Below are 17,648 nucleotides of genomic sequence, written 5' to 3' on the forward strand. Positions count from 1 at the left end.
TTCGGAGTTCTTGAGGAAGAGCAATTAAGCTATTTAAGTTGAATAAATATATACACTCTGTGTTTAAACACTCGTGCCTTTTTACCTGAAGAATTTGATTTTAATATGTTTTTAACATCTCTGGAAATTGAGGCACACGTGGAGATGCTTGGTTTGGATTGCTTTCTTAATAACTAGACAATACACCTCCTTGGCATATTGCTGGCTCTTCAGAGTTAGTAGTTGGAAGAGTGTACAAATATGAAGATCATAGTGAGGAGGAAAGTACTTGCTAGATGCAGCCCCTGAGTTCATCTGGTGAAGCTTGAGTTGAAAAGCATCTTGCAATTTACATTCTGTTTAGGGGGAAGGATTTATATCCTTTCATGGATGGTGAGAGTATGTGAAGGACTGAGCATTTTAATAACACAGTTTTTGATCATTCTATTTTCCAAAACAATTATCTTAACGTTCGTAATATTTTTAAAAGACTGGGTGTGGAACAGCATACTTCACAATTTCTGCACAACTTTTGTAGTTCATCAATTTCTGGATCAGCTTACCTTAGGTCAGGTTTCTATGCTACTTCCTTGCATGACCATGACCAGAATTTCTTACACAGATGTCATACTCTGAGCTTTTTGCTGTTAACTTATGTAGATAGTGTCATTCTCTAGGTTGTTTATAATCTAATTGTATGACATCTCAGACTTTCATCTGTGAACTACTGATTTGAGGGTGAGGGATCAGAAGTTGCTAACCATTGATCCAGTGATGATAGGAGATGAATGCTTACCTCCCGTCTCTTTTCTTTTTCTTTCCTTTGTTTTTTTTTTTGTTTGTTTTGGTTTTTTGTTTTGTTTTGTTTTGTTATTTATTTTTAATGCTGGGCCTATATCTGTCCTGTTGCCTGGGTATTTTGGAAAGTCTATACCTGGGTATCTACTTCCAAAGGTGCAGTAGTTCATCTTAGAGCCTTAAGGTGGTTTCAGTTTTCAGTGCTGTCGATGCTGACTTGTAACTTGCTTAGCACTTGTAGTAATGTATGGGACCACCAGGGAACTCTTATGCGTGGAGGATGTACGTCAGACCTTCTGGCTATAGAGATGTGTTGTTTCTTGAGTAGGAAATTCCATTCATTTTTTATTGAAATACAAAACTCCTGAATGTGCTTGCTTACACTGTACTGTTTGTACTCATCAGCTTTTTTTGTTTGTCTGTTTTTGGTGGGTTTTTTTTGTTTGTTTGTTTTTTGCATTTTTTGATTGTTTAAAAGTAGAAATGAGCTTCATCTAAAAGTTGTGTTTCTGGGAAGTGCCAGAGCAGCTGTGCTGTGTGGGGAGGGGAGTGGGAAAGGACACTCTAAAACTGTCCCACTGTATGGGAGGGACAGACAGTATCTGCTCCTCTTGTCAAATGGTAGTCAAAAAGTAGCCTCCCACTGCCACCAGCTAGTTTGGCTGAAGAAAATGACAAATTTGTTCTTGAAGTGTAGTATTGCCACTGGGGATGTGTAATGGTAGAGAGATTTGCCCCCTGCCCTAAAAAAGTACTAGAAGGATTTTGTTTAGACTGCAGGTCCAGAATTTTCAAGTTAAGAAATCCTAACTTTTAGGGTTAGCTTGGCAATCTAAATCGAGGTGCTTCTCTCTGTTAGTTATCTTGTGTTGACTCTCCTCAATTCCTTGTGGATTTTTTTTTATCTGCTGCTGTTTGTCCTTGTCCTTTATAACTGTTGCCTTATTCAGCAAGCAGGATGAGTACGTGAAGCAGAAGAGTTACAATGTTAGCTGGGAAAACTACATGGTTTCACTTTTTTTTGAGTGCTTGATTCTTTAGTACAAATGGCATTGTTTTTGTGTAGTCTCTTGATCTTATGTGTCAAAAGAGGCATTTAAAATATGTTTGCTTGTTTGCATTGTGTCAATATTCATTGTTCTTTAAAAATGCTGTGAAACTATGATATTGTAGCTATATACTTGGAGGGAAATATAATGTGATATAAAATATTTAATCTTCAGTATTTTTAAAGTATGCACTGAGATACAGTGTAATCTGCTTTATTAAAATGCCATTCATTCAAGTACTACTCTATTAAATGGAAGCTGACATTAAAAGTATATAAATATTTGCTTTCAACTTCAGTTTCTCTTTCTACAAACATGGCATGTTTGTTATGTCTGAAATTAAGAAAACATTTAAAATGGAACACTTGTATAGAGAGCAAAGAATAAATAAAAAAGCCCCACTTTTATTAGAAGTAGGAACACTGTTGTTGCATGAGGTGTGTTGTGTCATTAATATTAAAAGATCGTTGTGAAAGTAGGTGAGTAGTAGCCAACAACTGAGAGCAAAAATTGCTGAGACTCTTACAAAAGCGTTTTCAGCTCTTCTTACGGATCAGCATTTATGTGCCCCACATTAATTGATTTCTCTATGTTGATCTTTGCTTTTATTAGGAAGAATACTGTGCCTGGAAATAAAGCTGGATTTCTGTTACTGTGTCTCAAGGCAGAACCAATATTTTCTTTTGGTTTATAATTTACCCACTTGAGCTATCCTGAACTTTCTTGCCAAGTAATTAAATGTAATCTTGTTATCTTAACATAGGAATCTTGTTGTCTCTGAAAGGAAGTATGGAGCAGAAAAATAAATAATAAATAAACAGAAAGTGTTGAAATGCAATATTAAGGGGAAAGGAACATTTACAAAGCCTTTGAGACACTGTTAGCCTGCATTTACAGATAATGCTTCTTATTCATATATGTAGCTTGTGGAATTCTTCTGGGAATTTTTAAAAATGTTTTTTAGGGTCCTGTGGGGGGTTTTTTTAATACATTTAGAAAGTTTTTAAGGTGGGGGGAAAGAATAAGAAATTTGGCTTAAAATTCAATATAAAAAAGCCGTTGAAAAATACTGCTAGGGCCGGCATTGCAAAGAACTTGGAAGCTGAATAAATCCAGACTAATGTGTGTTAGCTCTTTATCCTTGAATATACATGTATGTATAATTCACAGAATTATGTGAAAATGCTTCTTTTAATTCCAGGGGAGCATTATGTAGGTGTGCCTTGTGACTGTACCTAATACTTGGATCATAGAATCACCTAAGTGAAGGCGATGCCGGAAGGCATCGACCGCTGATGTTTCTTGTCACATTGTTTGAGTTTGAAACCTTTCTGTTACATGTAGAAACTACTGCTGATGTCATCCTGATCATTTTGCTTAAATAAAAAAAGTAATTTTCCCTAAATTAGAAACAAAAGCTACTGTGGTGTTCACTAGTTTTGCCTCAGCAGTATTTTAAAAAAGTAAAGGCAACTTTAGAGCCTTATTTTGAAGGTAGTTCATCTTGACACTGGTTGGCTGATTAAATAAGGATTAATTAATGTGTTTGAAGAAGTGTAACTTATTTAGTAAATTGTAAAAGTAGATTTTGAATAAAAATAATACTTTTTTTCTTTTGTGTATTTTATGTGTACAAGGCAAAGAAGCTTAAAACAAATTAACATGTTACCTCTGTTTAAGGCGTATCATTAGTATTCTGTGTGCTTTCTAAGGGGTTTGGTCCATAATGATAATATATGTGATAACGCAATTATGAAGACCAAGATTTGTGTGATTTTGTTTTTCAGAACTTCTGAGTTTCACCAGTTATGTGAACTTCCATTAATTTTTTTGCTTTTGTGGCAATTAGAGGGGTGTTGTGACTTGTGCCATAGCAAAACATCTAAAGAATGCATTGTCTGAAGAACTGTCTCCTGGCAGTTTTTTTTAATTCAATGATCTAGTTACAGAGTGCACAAAAGATTAGAAGATAAATACTGAGATTTCTTCTTATTACAGATTGAAAGGTGATTTTTGATTAATCTGATGTGAATTTAGCCTTTTGATATTAGATTTCGAAGTCATGTGGTCATTACGTATGTACAGGAGCTGGCAGAAGTAAATATGTGCATATGATTTATCTGAGAAGAGTTTTTCCAGTGTGGCAAAGTGGGGGGTTTTCATTGTTTGGTTTGGTTTTGGATTTGTTTTCTTATTTTATTTATTGTTTTGGGTTTTTTTCCTTAACCGAAGTTTTGGAATATCACAGACTTAGTTGTTAGAATAGGAAGAAGATAACCTGTTATAGCTAACAGAGAATTAGCTGGCATAATAGTGTTTTCTTGCCTCTTAAGTTCACGGTTCTACTTTGTCAAAGCAAAATTTTACAAGCTGTTTGCTCGAATAGAAAAATGGGAATTTCACAGTCATGTAGGCAACACAAAGTGCTTCCTACATGTGCATTCAAAATGAAATACTATTTAAATACCAGTAAATGTTGAATAAAGAATAGGAACCTGGAGAGACTTTCAGGCTTCAGAAAATTTATCTATTTAACAGTAGATAAAATATATACTGTTGGACTCTCAACCTAGGAAAGGGAAATTCAGTAGCTAGACTTTTAGAACATAACAGACAAAAAGGAATAAAATCTGGAAAGCAGTCCTAATTAGGAAAGTATGTATTTATTACGTGGGGATTCTGCAGATTTGTGTTGCAGAGAAGTTTAAATGAAATCCTTTTCAGTCTTTCCAGGATTTGGTATGTACTCTGTTAGGCATGTAGCTGACTTCTGCTTGGTATTAAAGGAATGTTACCCTTTTTCAAAAGGAAGTAAAGACAAGCAGATGGATTCTGATTTTTACATAGTTATTCATTTACCTGTGTTGTTTTTCAAGTCAGAACAGTTTGAGGTGTTTTTTTTAAATTTTAAGTTAATAAGTCATGTAGTAAGTTTTATCTTTCATTGAGGAATGGGATAACAAAGTTGTGTTTCTTCACTGTTTAAAAAAAAAAAGTATATTGAAAGACGAGTTTTACAAACACTTTGATAAGCAGCTGCTGCCAAAGGTTTTCCATGGGAAGAGTAGGGAGAGTTTCATCTGTCCAGGTGGGCATTCTGATCTTCAAAAGCTTTAAATTTTTTTATATGGAGCTAGGAGGAATAGTTGGTAAGGCTCCAGAATTAATTCCAATTCCCCACATAAATTCTTCCATAGCTTTTATTCTAGTTCTATGTGAATTGTCTTCTAGTAAGTGTCATTGGAATTACTATAATTATCTGTAGGGAAGTCTTGTGTCTTTCCTGCTTCCTACAAGTCTCAGTATATTTTGTGGAAGTTCGCTAACAAGGCGTGAAAATTCAAGTGTTCTGGAAACTTGGTTTACTTTGTTTTGACTTGTTCAATACAGATTTTTTTACATTTTCTTCTGACAGGTTTTAGAAAAGTATCTGCAATCTTTGTGTGGGAAAATAGGGATGTTTTATTTGCTCAGTAAAGTGGAACATAATTTGATTGTTAATGGATATTACCATAGGTCAAGAGAAACTCGTATGTTAGCGATACTGAATGAAATTTTACAGAGTATAATACAGTTTTCCTGTGTTGTGTGTACCTTTAGTACTGCTGTGCTGGATAAAGGACGATGCAAAATAATAAACTGATAAAACTGGGGACTCAGGAGAAGTATGGTAATTAAAATACTAGCGTTTGTTCATGTTTAAAAATTCCTTGGTTTTAATGGGTATTTGATCTTCCTTTGGGTATTTGATTAATACAGATTTTTGTAGTAAGTTCTTTGTGCTCGAGTTACTCTAGTAATGTTGTCAAAATGACATACTTAAGAAAATGTTCTTTCTAGTTTATATTTCAAAAACTTAATAATCTTGAGGTATTGTAATACGAAAATAATACCTGTGGGGTTAAAAAAAAAGTGTCTGTGCAGTGGTTAGTGATGATGGATAAAAAAGTGGCTGATTATCTCTCATTGGCTTTCTTAGGTTAAACTGCCACATTGTTGGTTACCAAAAATACTGGTTTCACTTTTCCCTGTAACCAGTTGCCATAGTTGCCACAGTGATATATAACTGAAACTGGGAAAGGAAGGAAGTCATGAGTCAAAGAAGGTAGCTGTGAGATTTTCCAATATGTTAAAAGCACATCTCTTACATTGACAAAGTTTATTTTATGCATTTAAAATGCATCTAAAAGGTGAGGAAACAAGGACGGAGCAACACGCTCAGCTCTCTGAATGCATTGACCAGTGAATTAAGTGTATCACCCTTTACAGAGTAGATATCCATCAAATGTCTCCATGTCAGGACGAGACTGTAGGTGTTGCTTCAAAGGTTCAGTTCAAAAGGGACCTTGCCTTATTTAAGGACAAGCTGGGAGTTATATGATACCCCTGTTTGTAGTGCATAGTGTTTTACAGTGTGGGGCTGGGGAAAGGAAGTAGTACTGGCTCACTCAGTTGGCTGTGACACAATTAAAACAGTTCTAAAAAATGTTTTTGTCATCTGTGTAGTTTTGGCATGTAGCTCTAAAAAAACAAAAACAAGAATCAGTATGACTGCTGGTGCCAAAAGGCTGCAGTGGTCGTCAGCTTGAAACGTAATGCTTCTTTTATGAGACCAGTTAGATAGCAGCAGTCACTGAATACCATTGGAACACAGGCGCCTTTTAAGGAATTTTCAAATTCCTCTATCAATGTACTTTGTTTTCAATAACTGGTAAGTTGAGGGAAAATTATGATTTTTTCTCCCAGTTGTTGGTATGGTTGACTTGCCATTAGAAAATGATACAGAAAGCTGTTCTTTTTTGATGTGCTTATACTGGAAAAAGTTACAGTGTGGACAGATACCTTAGCAAAAAAATGCCTTCATTGAGCTGTTTTCTGTTGTTCCGGGAGGTGCCTTAAGTTCTGTAAGCCTTGCCTCTGCTCTGGGGATTTGTCAGTGCAGTGTAGCAATTAATCCTGTCATGTCCAAGTCAGATCCTGCATTGCAAAATGATGAAGTCTTTAAATGGCTCTCCCTTACGTGGCCCAAATGCATGCCTTTTTTTTTATTCTTCAGTATTTTTTTTATAATATCTTTGTTGGGGAAAAAAAAAAAAGAAGGAAAGTGGAATCCATGGCAAATTTCTTTAAGTGGTGGGAGCTTCTAAATCAGTACCCGGTCTGTGCGACTTCTGGGGTTCTACAGCAGTGTTGTCTCATTTCCCCAAAATGGTTGTATTGCCTGTCAAAATTTAAAGTGTTTGGGACAGTAAAAGTCTACCTGGAAGTATCAGACTAAGCAAAAGGATGGTTAAAGAGCTGTGATACAGGTTGTGGGTTGCTAGAGTCTAGCAGCAGATGTAACATCCTCCTAGCACTAAGTTCATAGTGTAGAGGCTCTGTAGATACCTGCCACATGAAGCATTTCAGACCTCTGTATTTTGAGAAGTATATTGCTGCTACCCATGTGTGGTGTTTAAATTAAATACTTGGTTTAATTTGGAGGGGAAAGCAGAGATGAGTAGTTTCCAACCCCTTGTTAAGTAGTTTCTGCATGCAAATTACCGTCTGTTTATTTCTATTTTGGAAGTTGAAGAATGTCTTCTGTGAACATTTTTCTTAAGCTTATTTTAGCACTTTACTATTGTAATTATATATTAATAGAATGGTTTGTTATGTGAATTGGCAAATGTACTTAAAGCTGTAGTTAAAGTTGTTTGCCTAGTCTTGCCACATCTGATGGGCATGAAGCCAAGGCACCTTTCTTCATGTTATGATTCTCTGGTCTTTCCAAATAGGTGTGTATTTGGCTGTGCTTTTTTTGACTTGGTTCAGTAGGTTTTACTGTTTCCAAGAGATTTGTGAGAGTAATTATTTGATTTTGATTGTGTTCTATAATTATTTGTAATTAGGTTGTTTGAAGTTTAGTAGGGTCACATCTGTTCTGCGTTGAGTAAATGTTTTTGGAGCCTGTGTCTGCCCTCCAGTGAAAGATGTACAAGACAGTCTGAAGTCCATCTGCAGACCTTCTAAGCTTTAGGTTAAGCTAGAATTCTTCAAGAATGCCTAACTAGCTTAAGTTATTTATTTTAAAAAGTGTCATTGAGGAACCAAAGGACACAATGGTGCTGTATTTTGAAGAAAACCTGGGTTTGCTCTGCCTTTGCCTGGTGATGATTGAAAACTTTAGCTATAGTTACTGTAGCACTGAGTAGTATTGCAGCTTATCTTCTTCACATCCCAAAAAAACCCCAGGGATAGATGACCTTTGGTGAACTCAGGGTACATTTGCTTGTATGTTAGTCTGAAAAATATTTATTTTTCCCAGATATTCTTAAAAATAATTTTACCCAAGGCTTACTTCTAACTTTAGATTTTCTTTAGGTGTTTTGACTACTTAGCTTTTATCACTTAACTGCAAAACTGCTTTCTTCCTAATTCTAAAAGGGAAAAAGCAGAAAAATATTAGTATGTATATACAGTCATGATTTTTGTTTAAATGTCTCATGGTACTGCTCTACAAATCAGACACTTCTTGGATAAATATCTGCCTGGTTTAGAATTAAATTTTGGAGAATATCTGATAAACCCCCTACTATCGATGGTAGAGTTTTGCTATGGGTGGTAATATTCTGAGTGAAGAATTAACAGAGTTCTTTTCATTGTTATTAACCTTTCTGTAACTGTTTTACGTCCAGCTCTCTTTTCAATTTACCCCTGCCCCCAAATGAAGGAACAATCTCTCTAGCAATACAGGTGGTTGGTACCTTGGGGCATCTTGTGTTAATTATACAAGGGCTGCCACCAGTTAAAAATACCAGCATTATCATGCAAAGAGAAAATATTTTAATTCTGTAACCATTAAATTCTTCTAACTTTTATTTTGCTGTAATTTCAAACTGTAGGCTCAGAGAGCTGAAGATTTGTTTCAGATAAACTTCCTTTTGAATATAAATTTTGAGAGGCCAGTGTTGTGCTTCAGACTTGGACATCTATCTAACATGTCATTATTTGAAAAATAGGAATCAGTATTGTTGTGTATGATATTCGTGCAGCACTTTCCTAGAGTATTTGCAAATGAGTGTATGCATAGAGTATTTGCATTTGTTAAATAGCAACTTTGGAGAAAATACTGTTTGATTTTGGTTGAGAGAATTTGTTTAACTGTTTATATCATCCTCACTTGTGTCTTCTCTGTTTGGTTATTTTCATTATATGTCTGGGGTAAAATAATAATTGTTCCTGTGTTTTATATTTTTTGGTTGGTTTATTTGTCAAAAGTTTAATATTAATAGGGTAATACAAGGCTTCCATTGCATGCTTTTATGCAAAAAGTTTGAAGATGTATTGTCTGTAAAATAAACTACTGATTCTTTCTGTAGATGGCAACAAATGATCTGATGATTTCAAAGTGATTTGGAGCTTTTTATCTGATTTCATTTTCAATAGGAAAATTATTATGAAATGCACATAGAGCTTTATTTTCGGCCCTAGTCTGGGATTGCTCTTCCAATAATGATTATGAAAAAATTTATTCCCTTTAGCTTTATAAAGTATTTAAATGTATTTAGTAGAAACTGCAGTGTCAAGCAGATGTACTTGGTTGTAATTTACTGCTCAGAAATACTTGTACCGGAAGGGATCTTACTGAAAGAAATTTGTAACATAGTGATTACTTTTGTTTTTACAGTATGCATTCATATATATGTGATGTTTAACTTCCATAGATAAATATGTTGTATGCTTTGCTGTGCAAAATACAATATCAGTTTTTCCATGTTTTAGATTAAATAAGATTATGAATCAGGTGGCCATTCAGCGAAAGAAGCATTTTGTTGAACGAGTGCACAGTTACTGGTTGCTTAAAAGACTGTCTAGGAATGGTGTTCCACTGTTGAGAAGGCTGCAGTCCAGTTTACAGTCACAAAGAAACACACAACAGGTATGTGATACACTTTTTACTTACAAGAAGAAATCAGAAATTTTCTATTTTATTGAGTAAAAAATAAACTAGGAAACCTAGCACAAAGTAAAAACTTTCTTTTACTCAGGACTGAATAAATTCTTTACCATATTCTGAAGTGATATTACCTATACTGGCAGTCGGGAATTATCTAATACTTTTTAATATGTGAGATACTAAAAAAAAAAAAATTCTGCATCTTTTTCTTTTGTTTTGCTTAAATGTTTCACAAAAATACTATCATCACAAATACCATAACGCCATTTTTCTTTGGTTAGTGTTGGAGTTTTTGGGAACTCTTTCTTCAGTGTTCTGTGAGTTAGATAAAAAATAAAAATTTTTTGAATTGATCAAAAGATGCAAAGCAGATGTCTTATTTGACACTTGAAAAAAAAGTAGATTCTAACTGGGTAAAGGATAAGACAGCTAGTTTACAGTTTTCAAATTCAGATCTGTATTTCCCACCTTGTTCAGTAATAACAGAACAAAAGACAAGTTGTTGAAGTTCAAAGACCTGTTTCAACTTCTGGTTTCGCTTTTGACACAGTTAAGTGGGATTGTAGACATGCCTAAGTTAAGTTGTACACTCCTACGAGTTAAGTTGCTGAAAAACAGCAAAACAGTGACTCCACATGGTCTGTTTTGGCTTCAAGTTAATGGATAAATAATTAAAACTTCTGAGTTGTGTGGATCCATGTGTACAGACTTTGAAATGCTGTGAAGCGTCACGATGTGGAAATTCTTACTGCATCCCAATTACCTTTTTTTAATTGAACGGAATATGTAGTTGGCTGTGTTCTTTCCGTTCCCCAGATGTTTGACTTCCTGTAAAACAGCTTCTAAACTTAGGAATTAATTTTATAATAATTTACTTGTATTAAATTGAATTTTTTTCCCCCTCTAAAGTGGAACTATTATTTTTGTTAGAGTTGTATTTCTGTTTGGTGAATTAAGTCATTGATTGAAGTAGTCATAAAAATACCACGATCAACACTGCTTCCTAATTATTTGTTCTGTCGTGTGTGTGTTTATTTTTTTAGCTTTTCCTCTGGAAAAATAATTAATAATTTCCAGAATAATTGAGATTGGAAAGGACCTCTGGAGGTCACCTGGTACAACCCCACTGCTCAAGCAGGGCCACTTAGAACAGGTTGTCCAGCACCATGTCCAGTTGGCTATTGAATATCTCCAAGGGTGGAAACTGCAGCCTCTCTGGGCAGCCTGTGCCAGTGCTTGGTCACCCTTACAATTTAAAAAAACCCCAGCATTCTTCTGATGTGCATTCTTACTTTGTGCCCATTGCCTCTTTTACTGTCACTGGGCACCACTGAAAGGAGCCTGGCTCTTATCTTCTTGCCTCCTCCCTTCAGGTATTTATGTGCATTGGTGAGACTTCTGCCCCTGAGCCTTTTCTCCTCCAGGCTAAACAGTTGGAGCTCTCTCAGCCTTTTCTCATAGCTGAGATTCTCAAATTCCAGTTACAGGATTCCTTTCAGGTGGAGTCAGCTTTGAATATAAATTGACCACTTGTTCATCTTGTTTTTATTGTTTCTATATTGCTCCATTTTGAAATTTGATTAATCTTTTACTTTTGCCTCAGAAGTTCTGAAGAGTGATGCCTGGCAGTGTATCTAATTAGTGTTACCTAATAATAATTGAAATTCATTTATTCAGATAATAAACTTTTTTTTTAAATGAGCTTGAGTCCTTATGAAATACTGAAGTGAAGCACAGAAGTGTGATGCTATTGTGGCAGTATAGAACTAGACCACTGTTAGTGTCTGAAAAATTAACGTGCCAGTTTTCTTCTGGGATGGCATGATAAGGCTGCAACATTTCTATGTATTTAAATAATGACTGTGACAATAAAACTGTAATTGTAACTGATGTTTGATTTAAATAAAATAGGCCCTTTGATATCAGCATTTTAAAATTCAGTTGCCTATTTACACTTTGGTACAAACAGTATTTCTTAATTTTCTTTTCTAATTTGAGAATGATTCTTAAATAAGGAAATAATAAAAATATATTCTAAATAAATTGGAAGCTATTTATATTGGTCTGTTAAAACGTTTGTTCTTTGAAAAGTAAAATCTGGTTTCAAGGCAGGCTGAGTGTTAAATGATTCTGTTGATGAAAAATGTGTAGTTAGTGCTTTTCAGTGAGTAGCAAGTGTCCTGTGTATGACATTGTGTCTTCTCCATAGCACCTTCAATATCTATTTATTAAAGTAGTCATAACTGCAAGGCATTTAATGTATTTTGTTACTACCAAGTATAAACCAAGTTATGATCAAGACATTAATAAACAGCTATGGCATAGCTGTTGTGAGAAAAATCTCACAAAAATTTTTAGATAGGCATGATTATTTTGTTAATTTCAGTCCAGGTAGGAAAATTATTTTTATTTTATGTGAGGGGGTCAGAATATCAAGAAACCTACATAGATTTTTCAGTTAGTCAAAGAAGCATAAACAGTGATGTAATGCAGATTCAGATTTTTTTTTTTACTGTTACTTAAACAGAAAAGAACTGTTATAAGGAGGAACCAAAACCCTGAAAATGGTTTCAGGATGCGTAGTAGAATGTGATTTTGATCCCTCTCTGGTTACTAGAACAAATTTGGCAAAGGGAGAGGTCTTCATGACCTAGATTTACTTCCTAATAAATGTGTTTCAGAGTTCAGTTATGGTATGATTGTGAAGGTCCAAGAGTTCTAAATGAGGCAAAAAGACCTGGACTGCCTCACAATCTGCAGGAACAAGGAACTGTCTAAGAGAATGGTTTATACTCTCACTTCTCTCTCCACCTAGAAATTAAGGAAGGTTATTGGAATACTCTAATAAATTTACATCCTCATTATTTTAGTTTTTTTTCCCTGAACTTTAAGAACGCTTGAATGAAAATAAGGTGTGAAATTTAAATGTAGAAGCTTGTCGCTGCTGTAGTGAAGTTAGTTTAAAGCCCCTGTTAGAAGAAATACAGAAGAAGGTGCCGATGACTTAAGGTCACACCTGCACTGAAGATTTCATTAAGAACACAAGTTGCAGCCACTAAATGGCTTTGTCTGACTGTCATACAAGTCCAGCAGAGCATGCTAATAAAACTTAATTGTATTGCTCAAGTTCCAATTTCATCACTGTCATTCTGTTTTTGTTTGTATCCTATTAAGTTACAGTCTCTGTAAGGAGTGAGGCTGTTCTCACACATTCACATCCAGAATAAGGAGGGATATGGTGCTACACTGGCAGTGTTCCTGCTAATATGGAGAGACTGGTAGCGTGCTAATGGTGAGACTAGTTCTCAGTTGCTGCATGTTCTTTGTGTAGACTTAAAAATGTTTTCCTCTTCCCTCAGTATTGATTGATGCCTTTCCCTGGTCTTAAAAATTGAGAGCCAGACATGGTTAAGGGAAAAAAGGGTTTTTAGCTCGGTATTTAATAAGGATCCTTATGGTACACCACTTCGCCAAGGTGGAATGCACTGACATGCACCCACTCGATAGATCGTGTATACAATTTATAGACCTTGCAAATGAGCATATCTGTCAAAGATTCTCTAATGAGAGGCTTGAGTGATTAGTGTGGTATCCCCCCATCCCAAGGAATTCCCCCCTGGATGGGCCTAATCTTAGTTTACAGGATGTGTTCTAGAGAGGACCTTGGTTTCTCAGGACAGTCTAGGGCTTTCCAGCCTCCATCTGTGACGCTTCCAGGATGTTTGGTCTCCTGGCTTAACAGAATACTAGGACTACGCTAAGTTATCGGACTTACGGAATTACAAGTATACATGCTAAGAGCACTGAGGATAAATAAAAGGTATATTGAAGAAAAGGCGAAAAATCATCATGGCATCATAATAAATGTGTAAGTTTTAGCTTTTCCAGGTAATACTATGTTCGGCAAGAACTAAGTACATTGGAAAATCATAGACTTACAGAATGGTTTGGAGTGGAAGGGGCCTTAAAGATCATCTAGTTCCCACCCTGCTGCCATGGGCAGGGACAGCTTCCACTAGACCAGGTTGCTCAATGCCCCACCCAACCTGGCCTTGAACGCTGTCAGGGATGGGGCATTCACAGCTTCTCTGGATAACCTGTTTCAGTGTCTCACCACCCTCAGAGTAAAGAATTTCTTCCTAATATCTAATCTAAATTCCCCTTCTTTCAGTTTGAACTCATTGCTCCTTGTCCTATTAGTACAGTTCCTGATGAAGAGTCCCTCTCCAAACAAGAGTTTCTTTATGAAATTTTCTTGTGTCATCAGCCAAATGAAACTTGGTGGCTCTCAGGACAGTTATAGAGAAAGAAAGACTTGGAAGAAGAAGAACTTTCCTACCAGAAAGTTAATAAAATTTTTATCAGAAAGCTAAAAATTTTGAAAGGAACTCTTTCTGTCTTAAGTTTTTACTGGTTGGTTGTTGAAAACCACTCCACACTCTCTTCAACTTGCCTGGATCTTTTAATCTAATTAAGGTATCTATTGTATGTCACGTAGTAAATAGATTAGGGCAGAGGAGGGTTATCTTAGCTATTAAGCTGTAAACTGTCTGCCAACATTACTTTGCACAGAAGTGTCAAAAGATTGGAGGCTTGCTATTGATCCCCAAGCTAAAGTGCCATTTAGAAAGGTAGTGTATGTGTACAAAAAAATAAAGGCCAAACAGGGTGCTCTTGATATTTTGAGTCACATCCGCAGATTGACAAGTATGTACCTATTCTGTGGAATGAAATTGGTGAAACAACTGATTCAGGTAAAAGATTTTTATTTTATTTGAGTGCAACTGCACCTTGAGGTTTAGCCAAATACTTAAGTCTCTAATAAACTACCCTAAAGCCTGCTGTACCATCATTTTTTCTTGCTGTATTTAAGTTTCCTGACCCACCCTAAAACTAGTATGGCTTTGTTGACTTAGCTTTCATCAGGCTCGGTTCCCCAGTTTCTTAAATTGCCTTACATAGGGCAAAAGAGCAGACTCTGAATGGTTGCAAGCAAAGGGATGACAAGCCTTCTACTTTTGGCAGTCACCACAATTTAATTTTGGTTCTGAAAAACAGTAGAAGTGAAAAAATAGTACAGCTAAGTCAGTTAAGAGTTAGGTTGCTTTTCCACACATGGGGTCTATACTCAGAGATGAAGGGGTGTAGGAGAGCAGCAATTAGTGGCAGTGTAGACTTCCTATTTCAGTTAGTCTCTTGAGAATTTTATGGAATTGAAAATATTAATATTCTTTTATGTCAGAGTTTACTTTGAACTATTTTGACCCCAGCAGTTAAATTATGTTCTGTTTATGTCAAGATTTAACTCTTTAAAAGAAATTATGACTGTCAGTTGTAATAGTCATTGGGAAAGGGAACTAGAAGTTTCTAGCTCCAGTTTTTAGGTTGTTTTTCTTTTTGGTTTGTTTTTTTTTTCTCATTGAAAAGAGGAGCAAACTGCTATTTCCAGACTGCTATATTCTAGTACAGAGATAGTTGATATTTTAAGTATTTCCAACTTCAGTGAAGTCAGAGATTCAAATGAACTAAGCTTTATCTCTGCAAAATATATAAAGCAATAAAATACAACGCAGATGATAGAATTATAGCACTGGCAAATCTATTAGATAATGTTTTTAAACTTCCAGGTTTTGTAGTTTTCTTTTTAGAGCCAGCTGTCTGAAAAATTGGACAAGCTTCTTTTAGTGGACCTGTGGTACTTCTAAATTATCCTTTTCTTAAGGAATTTATGGCTTTCAGTGTAATAATTTGTGGTGTTGTTTGTTGTTCATCTGCTTAGGCACTTTGCTTAATACCTCTGTCTTCTATATTTTATAGCTTATGGAATTTACTGTTTTAATTTTAGCTTTTAGAACACCCTCCCTCCAAGATGACTTATCAAGTGTATATTGCATTATGCTAGTTACGGGCAAGCATGCAAAGTTTTGGATATCTCTCAGAGATGCTTTTATAAAATACTCATTTTTCAAATGTAATAATTTTCCAAAGCAGATGTTTCTTTTGTGTACTTGGTGCTAATATCAGGACTTCTGTTTCTTTATGGCCTCTTTTCTGGTGAATTACGAATACCATTTGAATCCTATAAGTAGAATTCCAGTATCCTCCCTTTTCCATATGAAAAATAGTAAAGGGAAACAATCACTGGGTTTTGTATGTACAAATCAATCTAAATAATGCAAATGTTCAAACATTACTTACTCTGAAAAATGCGTAAATTAAATTCTTCCATCCATTTTCCAAAAGGGTGTATTGCTGCATTATTCACCTGCAGTACCATTTGAAGTTACTGTATTATCTAATAAACAGCTTTTCATCTCCCGTCCTCACAAGCCATAATTACTTTGTTTTGTTACAAGTGTGTCCTAGTTCTGCTGGGTGTGGGGGACATGGACTGTGATGACCATATGAATAATTTGTTTCTACCAGGCTGGAGTTCCTGAAGAAACTGATGGTGTTCACCTAGTTTGGATTTTGATGCAAAAGTTGTATTGTGTTTTGCAGCTTGTTGGATTTCTAGGTTGCTGTTTGCTATGTTGCTTCTTCTGATGTCAGTAGCCTTTGCCACAGGATTGCTGTCCAGTTTAGATTTTATTTTCAATTAGACCCTTGAGTAACTCTGGAAAATACCCTGACCACAAGTTTTCTCTTCTTGCAGCATGAAGCTTATGACCAAGTGCCATAACTACAAGACAGTAGTTTTTCCCTTCACATGCATACGTTCTATAATTGTATAGAACAATTGTATAATATTGTATATTATTGTATATAATATATATATAGTATATATATTGTATATTGTATTACATTGTATATTGTATTATATTGTATAATATAATATATTGTATGTATTGTATAAAAAGAGGCATGCATTTTTCATTTCATGAAAACATTTTGATTCTTTTTTTAGAGAGAAGATGATGAAGAAATGCAGGCCTTAAAAGAAAAATTAAAGTACTGGCAAAGGCTGCGCCACGATCTTGAAAGAGCACGTTTATTGATAGAACTTATACGTAAACGTGAAAAATTAAAAAGAGAACAGGTAAATGGAGCACCTTTTAATTTGGTGAAACTTTTCTGAAGGAAAGATAATTTAAGTATTCTCACACACAGTTTTTTCAGCAGAAGGACTGCTGTATTTTAATCCTCACATAGGGTCAAGTAATATACATGCATGCTGTGCGTTCAAACTATTGAAAATATGTAAAATTTTCATAGAATCATAGAATGGCTTGAGTTCAAAGGAACATTAAGGATCATGTAGTCCAACTCTTCTTCAATGAACAGGGACATCTTCAACTATATGAGGTTGTTCAAAGCCCCATCCAACTTAACCTTTAATTTTTCCAGGAATGAGGCATCTACCACCTCTCTGGGCAACCTGTGGTTCCAATGCTTCACCCTCACTTTAAAAAAATTATTCTTTATATGTAGTCTGAATCTACCCTCTTTTAGTTTAAAACTATTACTCCTTGTCCTGTCACTACAGGCCTTACTAATCAGTTTGTCCCCATCTGTCTTATAAACCCCCTTTAACCACTGAGAAGCTGCAATAAAGTCTCCTTTGGGCTTTCTCTTCTCCAGGGTGAACAACCCCATTTCTCTCAGCCTTTCTTCAGAAGAGAGCTCCAGTCCTCTCTCTGATCATATTTGTGGCCCTCCTCTGGATTCACTCCAACAGCTTTATGCCCTTGTGTTGGGGGCTGCAGAGCTGGATGCAGCAGTCCAGGTGGGGTCAAACGAGGGCAGAATAGAGGGACAGAATCACCTCCCTTGACCTGCTGGCCACACTTCTTTTGATATAGCCCTGGATACCTTTGACTTTCTGGGCTGCAGGCGCACACTGCTGGCTCATATTGAGGTTTTCATCCACCGTTGCTCTCAAG

General features: G+C 35.6%; 1 protein-coding gene across 5 annotated transcripts in view; it reads left to right on the top strand.

The window, feature by feature from the left end:
* Positions 1 to 17,648, top strand: part of BRD1 (bromodomain containing 1) — a 60,678-nt gene that overhangs the window by 7,798 nt on the left and 35,232 nt on the right. For all 5 annotated transcript variants that reach the window (XM_032105537.1, XM_032105540.1, XM_032105539.1 and 2 more), the window contains 2 exons: positions 9,591 to 9,747; positions 16,673 to 16,804. In XM_032105537.1, the coding sequence (XP_031961428.1) occupies positions 9,591 to 9,747; positions 16,673 to 16,804 (289 nt within the window). The remainder of the gene's footprint in view (positions 1 to 9,590; positions 9,748 to 16,672; positions 16,805 to 17,648) is intronic.

This window comes from Corvus moneduloides, chromosome 4, assembly GCF_009650955.1.
Source record: "Corvus moneduloides isolate bCorMon1 chromosome 4, bCorMon1.pri, whole genome shotgun sequence".
NCBI lineage: Eukaryota > Metazoa > Chordata > Aves > Passeriformes > Corvidae > Corvus > Corvus moneduloides.